Source organism: Castor canadensis, chromosome X (assembly GCF_047511655.1).
Source record: "Castor canadensis chromosome X, mCasCan1.hap1v2, whole genome shotgun sequence".
Lineage (NCBI taxonomy): Eukaryota > Metazoa > Chordata > Mammalia > Rodentia > Castoridae > Castor > Castor canadensis.
In genome coordinates, this window is record NC_133405.1 from 121,781,292 (window position 1) to 121,795,862 (window position 14,571).

A 14,571-nucleotide genomic window follows, 5' to 3' on the forward strand; every position below is an offset into this window, starting at 1 on the left:
AAGTAAGACTTTGCTGCATTGAGTCGGCTGTACCGCCGTCATCCGCACCGCAGCCAGCTAGCAGTCGAGAGAATCAGGGCCCTACCGGGCCTCCGTAGTCGCCTTTCTACAGTGGGCGGGGCCGAGGCCGGGGTGACCCTGCCGGAACCGCCGCTGCCAGCGACATGTTCAAGGTGAGAACGTGGAGCTGGGTCACAGCTGTCATCGCCCCCTCCCGGCCACCCGAAGCCCTCCCCACACTCTCGTGGGTCCTCTCCGGGGACCAGGCCTGGCTCGCCCCAAGGCCGTTCCCGCCTCCGGGTCTGCTGCGTCCCGGCCCCGCGGTTCATTCACCGGTCTGCTTCGGGCGAGAGTTGCCGGGCGGAGGCGTGACACCCCGACGGTCCTTGGGGTCGTGGTTTCGTGAATAAAACACTTTGAAAAGTTAAAGTGCCTTCCTCCAAAGAACCCACCTCCCTGGCTGGTGCCCTTTTGGGATCGTGGGTGAGGCCAGCTCAGGATATTGAGGGTTCATGGCTTTGGTTGCTTGGCAGGGTCTGGTTTCAGAACCTGGAATGTGGGTGGGGGAGGGTCACCTTCCGAGTAGCTGCAGAAGGGTGTAGGAGAGGCTGGCATGGGAATGGCTGCATAGTTGGGGTGGCTGGAGCCAGTCGACCACCTTACGGTTTTTGAACTCGTGTCCATCGAAACAAATCGACTTTTACAGTGAAGACTGTTTCAAAAACCTGCATTTTAACATAAAGCCATCATTTTACTTTCAAAAAAGGAATTATTTTCAGTCATAAAAAGGAAAATTTCAGACTACTAGAAATCTACAAAATTGAGTCTTCAAAAAATCCATAAAATAGTGCTAATGGAATCTCAAAATTGTACTATTATTTAAGAGTTTCATTGGGCACATTGTAAGGGCTACAAAATCAGATCATGACCTTCCAATCCTGGTATTGCCACTTTCTAGCTCTAGTGACCTTAGGTAAGTCACTTAACCTCTCTTTGCCTATTTTCCTATTGGTGAAATTAGGCGATAACTCCCATGTTAAAGGGTTGTTAGAAGGAGTAAGTTGGTATATGTAAAATCCTTGGAAAAGGCTTTGGCATATAGAAGAACCATGTAAGTATTTGTTTTTATTTGTTTTCAGGCAGCTCACAGTTCAGTCAGAAACACAGGTTGTTTGCAGCTTGCATTCATTTGATCAAGTTTGTGTTGAACACCTATTATGTGCCAGTAGTGCAGCAGTGTTTTAGGGTTACCAGGATGAAGATGTGCTCTGATCAGTTTACCTGTTTGGGTACCAATTATGTAGTATGGCTATGGCTGAATCTACTTACTCTGACCAGGGGTCCTTAACATCGGGGCCCTTTAAAGGGTCTGTAGATAGAGCTCAGGGGGATCCCTAAACTTTTAGGGGAAAATCTTGATATTTCATCAATCTCCAACTGAAATTAAACATTTCCTTCAGTTATGAATGTGGGTAACGAATCATTGCAAACCATTGTCATAAAACAGTAATATTATCTCACCCTCTGTGAGTTGGTTGGGCAGTTATGTTGTTGTCCCTCAGTGGCTGAACTCAGCTGGTGTCTTGACTGAAAGGTGGCCTCATTCCCATGTAGGGGGCTTTGCACCCTCCATACGCCTAGCTTGGGCTTCTTCACGTGGTTACTGGATTCCGGGAGGGCAGGTACCAGGGCACATGCACTTATCTGCGTTACATTTACTGATGGCAAGCCAAATCTATATAGTTGATATAGTAGGGGACTGAGTATAAAGGGTCATGGATATGAAGAGATGTGGTTAATTGGGGGGACATTAACAAGCTTCTACAGCAAGAAATCACAGTAGTATTAGCAATACGTGTCACCAATAGAAGTGACAGTACCAATGCAAGTCATAGGCATTTTCATATCATGTTGTTACAGATCTCAAAATACCATTTATGCTCACCACTATTTCAAAATTAGGGAAGTTATAAGGCCCACTGCTAGATCTTTTTATTTATTTAATTTTAATTTATTTTTTTGGTAGGACTGGGGTTTGAAAACAGTTGCTCTGCCACTTGAGCCACACCTCCAGTTTAGTTTGCTCTGCTTATTTTGGAGATGAGGTCTGGGAAACTATTTGTCCGGACTGGCCTGAAACCGTGATTCCTCCCACAATCTCAGTCTCTCAAGTAGCTAGGATTATAGGCATGAACCATCAGCGCCTGGCTAGATCTTTTTATTTTATAGGCTAATAAAGAAGCATAAGGGCTGACAAAGTGACTCAAGCCATAGAGAGCTTACCTAGGCAGCATGAGGCCCTGAGTTCAAATCCCAGTCTCCCCCCCCCCAAAAAAAAGTGTAAATTACTGCATCAGAAGTTTGGGTTTTAAAAATATACTTATTATTTTAATATAATTGTTATTTTATGCAATTAGAAGCATTATTTTGAGAAGGGATCCATAGGGCTCACCAAAGAGGTTTATGTCACAAAAGAGGCAGGAGACCTCTAAGGACTTCAGAGAAGGCTTCACAGAGAGGACATTTAAATTTAGTTCTGAAATATAGTAGGAATTCATCAGGTGGATGAGCCTGGGGGTACATCAGCAGTGGTACTCCATTAAAGGAAGTGCTGGTAACTCAGTTTGATGTGTTAAGGGAAAGCTACCTTGAGCTGAAATCATTCCAGGTGAACTTGTACTTTGAATATAAAAGGATCACAACAAACCTTGGAGGACACCAAAATGTTAGGAGTAGGTGAAGGAAGAAGGGAGGCCAGGACTGGAGAACTTTTGAAAAGTAGAAAAGAATGAGGTTTAGCAAATCAAAGGATAAGTGGCAGGGGATGTAAGTCAGTGGTAGAGTACTTGCAAGAGCCCCTGGGTTTGATTCCCAGCATCATGGGATAGGGGAGAAAAAGAAGGGGAAAAAAAGAAAACCAAGGGAGGAAAAGGTGGTCAGACTACATTAGGATGCTTTCACAGGGAAAACTCATTTTCTTAAATAGTAATGAAAATTATCTCACAAAGTTCAGAGGAAGGATGGACTCTGGGCTCATTGGTTCAGTGGATCAACAGTGCCATCAAGGACCTGGCCTTTGGCTCTCTATGGTAATGTTGGTTTCCCTATGGTTACAAGGATACCTGCCAGTAACACACTTTCTCATTCACTAGAGCAAAAGAAGGAGAGAGGATGAAACTCCCACGCTTTGATTATATTCTTCATTTAGGTCTGATTGGACCAACTTGGGTCAGTTATCTACCCCTGATCCAATAGTTACTAGGGAAATGCCATGCTCTGATTGGCTTAGGCCAAACTGGATCACTTTACCTTAATCACATGGAAGAGGAATGAATTCCTGAACACAGTGGAGTTGTTTTAGGAAGGAAGATGGGCCAGTGGAGACTGGATCTGCAACCACCAGTGTCCATGTCAGTGAGAAAATTAGATGGGTTTGAACAAGTGTTCATTGATTTGGACACTTAGGAAAGTACTCATGATCCTGATACATGTAGATTTACCTATTTACCATAGGTTGATGACTCAGAGATAAGTAAATGGATCCAAAGTTTGCTGTCAAGAGGAGAGAATATGGTAATGAGAAGGAAATGTTGGATGGAGATTTTTTTAGACTTGTTTGAGATTTGGCAGTGTTGGGGTCAAGGGAGTTTTTTTTTTTCTTGGTGGTACTGGGGTTTGAACTTGGGGCCCTGTGCTTTCTAGGCAGGCATTCTACCACTTGAGCCAAAATCCCCAGCAAAAGTACATTTCTTTCTTTTTTTGTGCAGTACTGGGGTTTGAACTCAGGGCTTTGTGTTTGCTAGGCAGGTGCTCTACCACTTTGAGTCACACCTCCAGCCCAAGAAGAGAGCTTTCACAAGAGAGAATTCCTTAGCTTTACTAAAGCAGGGAGTGGGGAGGGTGACCTGACTTCTTTCTGTGAGATGGAAGGAAAAGAAGGGTGGGATTAATTGGAGACCACTGGCTCTCAGCTGAATGGTAGCATCGCTTAGGTTATGTTTTGGAAATTTGGGGGGGGGGTTGTTCTTTATGTCTTTAGTTTAGTTGTGCTGAACATGTATATACTGAACTGTAATTCTTGTAAATCTCTCCTTTTGTCACCTTTATGTTATTATCAAGTAGCATGCTGATACTGTGTTTTGGACTAATGTGTATCAGTGGATGATGAGTTTTACTATAGGATAGCAAAAATGGTACCAAGTATTTGTCATAAAATGGTGTTGTTTGGTCTAGTATTTGAGAGCCAGTGCTGTCAAACTTTAATATGCATGTGACTCTTGTTAAAAATCTAGATTCCACCCTCCTACCAAGGCTTGTCTTTGGTTTGCTGTCTTTGGATACATAAGAATTGGAGGCAAAGAAATGTGGATTTGGAGAAATCTGGGGCCAGCTTGCTCCCCGCAGGCTCAAGATCAACCATGCCACACAGAAGCAATGAAAAAAAAATCCAGATTCCAGTGCTGTTGCTCAACCATCACACTGTTTTTTTTTTCTTTTTGGTAGGACTGGGGTTTGAACTCAGGGCTTCATGGTCGCAAAGCAAGGCACTCTACTGCTTGATCCACACCTCCAGTCCCCCATCACACTTTGACTACCTAAGAATTGAGTCAGATTGGAAGTGAATGTTTCTTGTATTTTTGAGACAGATTACTTTATGAGCATGGTAGGATTTGAAAGAGGCACTGACCAAGGAACAAAACAAGCCAGAGGCTTTGAGAGAGCTCTGCTTGAGAACATTACTACCACAGGTTTCTGCTCAGTGGGGATACAGCAAATGGTAGGGTTGCTCTGGCTTTGGGAGTTAACAGCTTGGGGCAACTAGGGCTGGAGGACAGAGGAGTTGATAGTATAGGTGTTGAGTAACTAGTTATATGCATATTTAATTAAAATATTTTAACTGTAATTGTTTTGATTTAGTTATTCATTCTCAGACCAGTAGGGGGCATTCATGGATTAAAAAACACATTTGAAAAACTTAACCAGTTATTTGCAGTCCATTGTAGGAAGCAGCTTTTCCTTGTGCTGCTGCAAGTTTCCCCAGATGTATGTGGCTAGATTTTATTCATTTCACAGATTTTACCACTGGCCAACTATGGACTGGGTACCTTGATGAGTACAAGTGAAATGACTGGTTCTTATCTAGAAGAGAGTTCCAAAATCTGGGCAGGAATCAGAATTATTCAAGGACATAATTAGCTTCCAGGGCCCTGAGCATAGTTCTGATTTACTTTTTTAGGTGGGGTTCAGGAACCTCTAGGCTGAAAAAAAAAAAACCAGATGTTATCAATATAGATATAAGTGCATTACAGTGCAGTGGGTCTCAACCTTGCTTGTTTGAGTCACCTGGGAAGCTTTTAAAAGTCTGGATGTCTAGTCTGGATCCCAGACCCATGACATCAGACTCTCTAAGGGTGGAATATAGTCAAGTTTTTGGACCATTCCTCTAACCTTAAGAACTACTAAACTTAGAAGGAAGAACACCAGTAGGGGGCGTCAGTAGACTTTATAGAAGAGAGTATGCTTGTGCTGACCTTTGAAGCTAGGCAGACAAGGTCCTTTAAGCAGAGGAAAAAAAAAACATGCAAGGACAAAGAAGTAAGAGAATTCAGCACAAGGTTAAAAGCTTGAACTTCTCCATGTTATTGGGAGAGAAGTACTACAGTTCTCTTTATCTGTTGTCTTGTCTGTAAAACAAGGATAAAACTCACACCAACCTCAAATTGTGTAGGTTAAATTTACTCATATGCAAAGTTTAGAACTGTGGTTGGCACAAAGTAAGGGCTGAGGACATGTGAGCTATCAGTTAGTTTTAGATGGCATCTTGTAGGCGCTGCCGAGGTTGTGTTAATGATGATGCACAGTCCCCAAAAATATTTTTTTATTTCAAAACTTAGTAGTTAATCAGAGGTGGCAGAGGAGATTCAAGGATCCTACCTAGGTTTTTGGCTTAGAAAATTGAGTTGTCTTTAGACCTATTCATTAAGATAAAGAAGTGGGGGAAGGCTGAGCTTGGGGAAAGTAATAGTTTTTATTGAACAGGTTTGGCTTATTTAAATGGTGTCTGTGGACATCTAGAAGTGGTGATCCCTTGGCAAAGACACCAAGGGTATGGAGTTCTCCTGAGGAACACGTGGGCTGCTGATTGGGAAATCCTGAGCTGGTTTCCTGCTGACCAAGGCCTCTGGAGCCAGAAGGTGGCCTAGTGAAAGCTGGTCTGAGTCACTTCCTTCCTGAAGAGCAATGATTTGACCTGTGCTCAGAGCATACCACCAAAGGAGCTGCAGTAAACAGCTGTAAGTCACTATTACCTCACATTCTTTGCAGCTTGGTTTAATGCCTATATTGCTTGTCTTTCTTTCTGAAACTAATTTTCTTGCCATGTTACTAGTACAAACTGAGGAGAAAATTACAATGCCAAATGGGAAAGGAAAATCTTCCTTAAATTGGAAGAACACTCTGACTTTTATACTTGATATTATTTTAAATGCTACGTATTTTGAAAGCAGAGATCTTTTTTCCCCTTACAATTTAAGCATCTTTGAGGGAAGTCTTGAGGAATTATAGCGAGCACATTTGTACTTTCATAAACACATTTTTATGTGTAGAATTAGTTGTTTTTTTCCTTTCATACCCTTCAAAGAATTTAAACATAGATCATAAAAACATAGATCACAAAGCTGCCCTGCAGCTTTGGCTGCAGTCTGAAAGCTCAGATTCTAAGTGTTTTGTTTCTGGTTTCTGGCTGAGTGACCTTCACTAGGTTTCTTTTTATTTTTTTTTCCCAGCACCCTGAGTATCCTAAGTAAGCTCTCTACCACTTGAGCTACAGCCCCAGCTCTTTTGTTTTTGTTTTTATTTTTTGAGATAGGGGCTCAGTAAGTTTGCCAGGCTAGCCTTGAACTCTTGATCCTCCTGCCGATGCCTCCCAAGTAGCTGGGATTACAGATGCGTACCACCACACACAGCTTTTGACGGTACTATGAGGATAGTCATTTCCCCCTCCATGTCTCACAGGGTTGTTGGGAGGTTCACATGAGGTGACATGTAAGATGAAGCATTATATGTGAGGTGTTTTCCATCTCTCCTGCATCACATCCATCTTTAAAGTGATTTATGGTTGCACCCTGGACCTAGGACTATAAAAAGTGGATCACACTTGGATGAATTCACATCTTATTGGGAAGTGAATTCTGCTTGGGACACTATAGCACTTTTCAGCCTACCTTCTAAAATGCAAATAAGCCTCCCTGTTGCAACTAGCACTAGAGGAGAAGGAAGTAGATGCATTTAGTGATGCTTTAAAAGAATGGGGAAATCAAAAAGCAAACAAATTATTAAAAAGAAAAGACAAAAGAAAAGCAAAAGACAAAAAAAAGCTCCCACAAAAGCAAGCAAAAAGAATGGGGAGATCAGAAACAAAATGGAGGAGAAAAGTAGATAATTTACTAGACTTTTTGATAAGTGAAATTAGCTGTGAGGCCTGTTAATGTTTGTAGACTATTATGACATAAAACCATAATTTATGATCTATATGTGTGTTCCACACCCATATCCTTTCCAGACCAGAATGTAACTTCTTACAGTCTAAGAAATGAACTTTGATGATATTTGTATAGTACAATTACAATTACTGCAAGTAATTCCAACACTATTCACAATAGCCAAGTTATGGAATTAGCCTAGGTATCCATCAGCTGATGAATGGTTAAAGAAAATGTCTACATGCACAACCATAAAGAAAAATGAAATTAATGCAATTTGCAGGAAAATGGATGGAACTGGAGATAATCATGTTGAACTAAATAAGCCAGACTCAGAAAGACAAACATCAGGTGTTTTCTAGATTTCATATCAAGTGAATCTAGATTTTAAAAAAAAGACATGAAAGTGGAAGGAGGGCTATTTGGGAAGAGAAAGGGGACCAGTGGAAGGGGGCACAGGGGACAAGAGAGGGTATGGAGAATGAATATGATCAAAGTGCGTTATACATATGTATGAATGTGTCATAATGAAACCTATTTTATGCAATTAATATATACTAATAAAAGTACTGCAAGTAACTAAATACATAAGAAATCTCTATAGCAAAATACATATCTGTTTCAAAAAGTTTAAAGTTGACTATAATATGACAAAAAAGTGCCAAAGAGTTTTTCCCCTTTTTCTGGTGGTACTGGAGTTTGAACTCAGGGCCTCACACCTGCTAGGCAGGTACTTTATACTTGAGCCACTCCACCAACCCTTTTTGTGTTGGGTATTTTTGAGATAGGGTCTCTCTTTTTTTCTTTTTTCTAGGGGGCCTGGGCTGACCTTGAACTTCATTCCTCCTGATCTTTGCTTCCCGAATAGCTAGAATTACAGGTGTGAGCCACCAGTGCCTAGCCAGTGCCAATTTCTTGATGTGGTAGCTTTTAAAATTTGTGTTTGTTGTACAGTGTCTTGGAGAAGCAAGAGTTCAGAGCAAGGGTCATACAGCTTTCAATATGCTGGAGGTCTATAACTTTGAATATTAAGCTGTGTTTTTATGATACAGCTTTATTGATAGTATAATTGTATTTTGAGTTAATTTTGTTTTAAAGGCTCTTTAAGTCTTCAGACTTCTTGCTGACTCTTTGAAGCAGCGCGGTATATTTTACTTAAAGCCCACACTGGCTACCACTTATGGGTTCCTTTGCTTGGTTCTGTGAGGACGAGGAGCCCCCTTGAAGCTCGTAGGAGGTTTGCAAATGCATGTTCGTTGCTTTAGCTGGAAGGAATGCCCAGTAGATTCTTTCTCAGATATGTATACTCATTCCTTTGAACGGTCTTTTAAAATAGGATATACGAAAGTGAAAAAGTTCCTTTTTTCTTTTTCCTCGTTCCACACACGTCAGTCCTTGTGAAATAGCAGCTTGTTTACCTCTGCTAGCTGAAACGAGTCTGCTTTCGCACTTGGTGGGGGGGGCCTGATTCACGTGTGTAACGTGACAAAGGTTAAATGGGTGAGGAAGTAGGCACAAAGCAATGTGAAAAGCCGGGCAGGTCTCTCCGATTGTCCGTTGGTAGCTTACGTCACTTGACAAATACTAATTTTGATCCTGTTTGTAGAACCACACTGTTTGGGAGCTCTGTGGAAGTTGCTGTGTATAATCCAAATATTTGTTTTTCTTGTTTTCATTCCTTATTTTTTACAGAGATTTCAACTACAGATTCAGATTGTCATCAGCTGAATTGAGTCTTGCATATGATTTTTTTTGTCAGGAATTTCAGTTTTCTTTTCCCTAAAGAACAAAAGGCGTATGAATAGCCAAGATGAGGTTGAAGTCAGTTTTCTTCAGAGTTCAGATGGTGGTCTATTAGAAAATGAAAGCTGGGTCTAGATATATTTTACCTTGACAAAGTAGCTCTTCCTGTTAAATAATGTTCATTTTTTTAGTTTGTTGAAAACAGAGGTTCGTTTGAAAAGCAAGGCTTGAAGTAAGTAAGTGTCCCCTACAATTTTTTCCTCCCTATATTTCTTTAGCTCAGAAAAGATTGAGTGGATCTTAGGATGCCATTCCAGGAGAGGGAAAAAAACATACATTGACGTTTTCATTGTGCAACAATTTCTGTCTGGATAAGGAAGTTAAAAATAAGTTTGGTATCTGATAAATTATGTATCATCTGTGTTCCAACTCTGTGAAACCAGTTCTGCTAAACTGGATGACTCAAAATCTGCCTAAATGAGTAATTATCTCGCTCTTTGGCCCTGAGGTTTCTTTCCTGTTTATCACACAAGTTTGTTATTTTTTTTATACGTGAATTTTACAAAATTTGATAGCTATTTTTAGAGAATAGAAAATGAAACAGTTAACAGATAAGATATATTTTCTTTGTTTTGTTAGCCTAATTTTTTTTTTTGGTGGCACTGGGGTTGGAACTGAGGGCCTCATACTTGCTAGGCAGGTGCTGTACCACTTGAGCCACTCCACCAGCCTGTTGGCCTAATTTTTTTGGTGAATTCTGTCTTCTAAAGGATAAAATAGAACTTGGTTTTCTGTGAGAAAAAAAATAATGTTAATCTTGAAAACAGGTTCAATTTTTTTCTTTGCTTATCTTTTTGGGTTATAGTCTGTTTACAGTGAAAGAGAAAGAACTAGGGAATATCAATTATTCTATTACAAAATTACAGAATTGAGTTTCATAAAATAGTTCTGTTTGTCATAGTCAGAAGACAGATTTTCTTGTTTAAAGTATGAACTCTTAAAATACTGGCTTTCAGGCAGGAGACAGAAGGATTGCAAGTTTGAGGCCAGTCTCAAAAATATATTGACTTTAAAATCCTCTTTACTCTGAATCAGATTGAAATGATTGTGGTTTCTATTATTGTTGATAAAATTTATATATCTAAATGAGTGCCTATCAAAACAGCCTATCACTGATCAATATTTTTATTCAAAAATATCATTACCGATCAAAACATTTTACCCCTCTTTATTTGGAATTATCTTCATACTTTGTAGCATATTCTTTTTTTTTGTGGTAATGGGATTTGTTTGAACTGAGGGCCATTCGCTTGCTAGGCAGGTGCTCTACCACTTGAGCCACACCCCCCAGCCCTTTTTTGCTATAATTATTTTTCAGATAGGGTCTCACTCTTTTTGCCTGGGCCGACCTTGGACTGTGATCCTCCTACTTATGTTTCCTGCGTAGTTGGTATTACAGATATGTATACCATGCCCAATTTGTTGCTCAAGATGGGGTCTTGCTAATTTTTTGCCTGGGATGACCTCTGTGATCCTCCTGAACTGTGCCACCATGCTCAGCCTTTTGTGGCACATTCTTTAGAATATCCTGAGAAGCCAGCTATTTTTGTTCTTTGCATATTATAAAACAAATCAATATTCATTATAAAAACTTAAGGAAATACATATAATAACAAAAAAATCACCTTTAAGACCACCATCATAGATAACCACTAGTAACATCTTTTCAGACTGATTTCTGAGTGTACTTAAATATATCCTTGGTGTGTAGGTTAAAAAAATTTAATGGAATCATACCATGAATCAATCTCCTTTTCCCCTTTTAAAAACATAAATATCATTTTCTAATATGCTTTTTTGTTCTTATTTTAAATATACTGAAACTGGTTTTCTTGTAGGCTTAAAATTTGATCTGAAGGTATTTGAAATGGAAGCCATGATTACATATTGAAAGTAAATTTCACTTATTAATTTGCTAGACAAATGGTTACAGTAGGCTGGAGGTGTGGCTCAAGTGGTAGAGCACCTGTCTTGTAAGCACCAAGTCCTGAGTTCAAACCTCAGTACGACAAAAAAAGTGATTGTACTAAATTCTGACTATATATGATTTGTCAAGGTTACTTCTCTGAAAAATACCTTTTTTTGTCATACTGGAGTTTGAACTCAGGGCCTCATACTTGCTAGGCAGGTGCTCTACCACTTGACCCACTCCACCAGCACCTTTTTTGGTGTTGAGTATTTTTGAAAGAGGGTCTCAAAAACTCTTTTGTCCATGCTGGTCTTGAACCACGATCCTCCTGATCTCTGCCTCCTGAGTAGCTAGGATTATAGGTGTGAGCCACTGGCGCCTGGCTACTTTTAAAAATTTATAAGCAGCACTGTAATACTTTTTCCTTGTAAAAAGTCAAAATAGTACAGACTACTATTGTCTACTTCTTGTGACCCCTTCCTCAGAGAAAGCCTCTGCTGTGTTGCATGTGTAGCTCTCCATAGAAAGAAAAGCCTGCTTTGTTTTTACGGGGTACAGCTCAGTGGTAGAGTACTCACATATTTGCATGCACATATTTGCATGAGGCACTGGGTTCCATCCCTAGGAAGGTCGAAGGGAAGCTGTATAAAATGTGGGTACCTGCAGGGTGTCAGTGGCTCACACCTGTAATCATAGCTACTTGGGAGACTGAGATTAGGAGGATCATAGTTTAGAGCCAGCCTGGGCAAATAAAGACCTCATCTCTAAAATGGCCAGAGCAAAATGGACTGGAGGCATGGCTCAAGTGGTAGAATGCCTGCTTTGCAAGCATGAAGCCCTGAGTTCAAACCCCAGTCCCAACAAAAAAAAATGAGTACCTACTGAGTACTCATTATGGGGGAGGGTAGTATCTATTTTGGTGTTTCAAGAATTTTGGATTCACTTGAAATGTTTTTTATTTTTATTATTAGTACCATGCTCTAACCAACTGAGCTAACTGGCCAGGAGCTGTTTTTTATTTTTAAAATTCAATTTACAACACATTAAGGTATTCCTTGGGACACCAGTGTAGCCTAATTTGCACAAAATTGTTGATTATTTTCATCATTTATTTTTATTTTTTCAATTCGATTTTATTTATTTATTAGCATTTTTGCATTTACTTACATGTTTATACATTATTTGGGCCCCTCCCCCCATCATTTTGTTTTAACCTAAATTCTTTCAGTTTATTTTTTGTTTTATGTTAGTTGCTTAGAACAGTATTAACCTCATGTATTGTCAGTTTTCAGATACCTTTTTAAAAAATCCATTTCAGATTTTTACCTCCTGAAGATTTTTCCCACCTGAAGAGTGGAAAAAATGTTTTTTTTGTGGTGCTGAGGATGGAGCAAGCAGTGTACCAACCCTAAAAATGTTTTGTTTCAAATGAAAAATGCTTTCAAAATGGAAAAATTACTGCAGAAAAGGTTGAAGATTAAAGAAGCATTGTAGCATTTGGAAAAGAAAGAAGTATGGTTATAAACCTTTCCTGTAAATATAGGAATATCTAATTTTACATGGAATTTATTTTTAGAAAGTTCCTGAGTACATTTATTTTCCACAGAGATTTAAAAATGATCTCACGCAACAGCTTTAGAAAGAGCTGTGCATTTTAATGTACAGGTTATACGACAGACAGCTAAGTTATATAATAGCTTCAATGCAATAAGTAAAGCATGAGATCTGGGTGTGGTGGTACATGCCTGTAATCCCAGCACTCAAGAGGTAGAGGCAGGAGCATCTGAGTTCAAAGCCAGTCTGGGATACATAGTTAGACCCTGTCTCAAAAATTAAAAAACAAATAAAATGAAGAATTAGATTTGTTTATGCAGTTTTTATTTATGGTACTGGGGTTCAAACTCAGGGCCTACACCTTGAGCCACTCCACCAGCCCTTTTTTGTGATGCTTTTTTTTTTTTGAGATAGAATATTGAGAACTCTTTGCCTGGGCTGGCTTTAAACTGCAATCTTCCTGATCTCTGCCTCCTAAGTAGCTAGGATTACGGGTGTGAGCCACTAGCACCTGGCAGCTTATGTAATTTTTTGAAACCAATTTTTTTCCTAGATGATCATTAAAAACCCATCTGACCTTGTTACTAAAAATGAACTTCTTGGTTGAGAAATGATTTGATATTATAGGAGCAGCCATTAAGGAATCACATATTGTTCTATGTCAAGATAAGTACTCATGGGTGTAGCTGAAAAGATTGTAATGTGTTGAAAATCATCCTTATGTCACTCCTGTCCCTTGTCTGTTAGTATACATATCATGAGTAGTATAATAATTTGTTTATTCACCTTATTGCACGTTGGAGGCAGGAAGCACATCTTACTGTTTTTGAAATCTATTTTCATTGTTTCATGAAAAAGTTGTTTTGATGGTATCCTTCATGTGGCTTGTGGGACCATTAAACATGGTAGAGAATCTCAGAGATAAATAGGTTTTTTTTAGACAAATAAGCTCCAAAAGTGGTACCATATCTAATATTATATTATATAATCACTTTAAAACAGTCAGTGTTGGATATGTCCTGTTTGAGGTAGCAGTTGAAAAGCCCAGTTTAGGTGTCCATCAGGGAGTTGGATATACAAGCCGAGGCTTTAGAGAGGCCAGGGCTGGAGATTCTGATTTGAGAATCAGTTATGCATGTGGGAGATAATGACCTACATTTCAATGAAATGAACCTACCTGGAGTGACAAGAGGAAAGTGTTCTATTAGCCTTCAAAGGCTGAGCAGAGGAAGAGAAATCCTGAAAGGAGAGTTAAAGAGTCCCTAGAAGAAATCTTGCAGAATGGAGGCGGGGGTAGAGTAGAATTCTAGAAGCCAAGGAATTTGAGGAGGGTGGCCACCAGTTTCAGGGTACAACCAAAATGACAGCTATCCAGTGGGGCTTAGCAACCGAGAGGTCATTGGTGGCGTTGGGAAATAATTTTGAGTGCTTTTGAGCAGTGAAGGGAGGAGGCTATAAAGTCAAGAAAACAAACTAGTTTATCTTTGTGTTGAAATAGAGATATACAGGAAAATGTGCAGATCATAAGGGAACTTTTACAAACTGAACATGCTAATATTTCTCAGCTTGCTAAAGGTATCCTCTATTTTGCCTTTTTTTTTTTGGAGGTACTGAAGTTTGAACTCAGGGCCTTGCACTTGCTAGGCAGGAGCTCTACCACTTGAGCCATAACCTAGCTCTTCCACTATTTTACCCTCTGATTTTTCCTCCACCCCCATCCCTACAGCTCTGGGTATTGAACTCAGAGCCTTGTGCATGGCAGGTAAGCACTCTACTGCTGAGATATATCTCTAGCCCATCAAGTCTTTTTAAGATGCAGAGGGA

General features: G+C 39.8%; 1 protein-coding gene and 1 non-coding gene across 4 annotated transcripts in view; both read left to right on the top strand.

Moving 5' to 3' along the window:
- Positions 1-5: 5 nt before the first annotated feature.
- Positions 6-14,571, top strand: part of Apoo (apolipoprotein O) — a 55,106-nt gene continuing 40,540 nt past the window's right edge. The window contains exons 1-2 of one of the 3 annotated variants that reach the window (XM_074064382.1): positions 6-173; positions 6,040-6,293. Coding sequence is in view for 1 of the 3 variants with exons in the window: in XM_074064381.1 (XP_073920482.1) it covers positions 165-173 (9 nt within the window). In the remaining 2 variants the exon portion in view is untranslated. The remainder of the gene's footprint in view (positions 174-6,039; positions 6,294-14,571) is intronic. The other 2 variants (XM_074064383.1, XM_074064381.1) reach the window with 2 other exon arrangements.
- LOC141420139 (small nucleolar RNA SNORA38) lies at positions 4,299-4,429 on the top strand. The gene has a single exon (XR_012444825.1). It is a non-coding gene; the product is annotated as a small nucleolar RNA SNORA38 (small nucleolar RNA).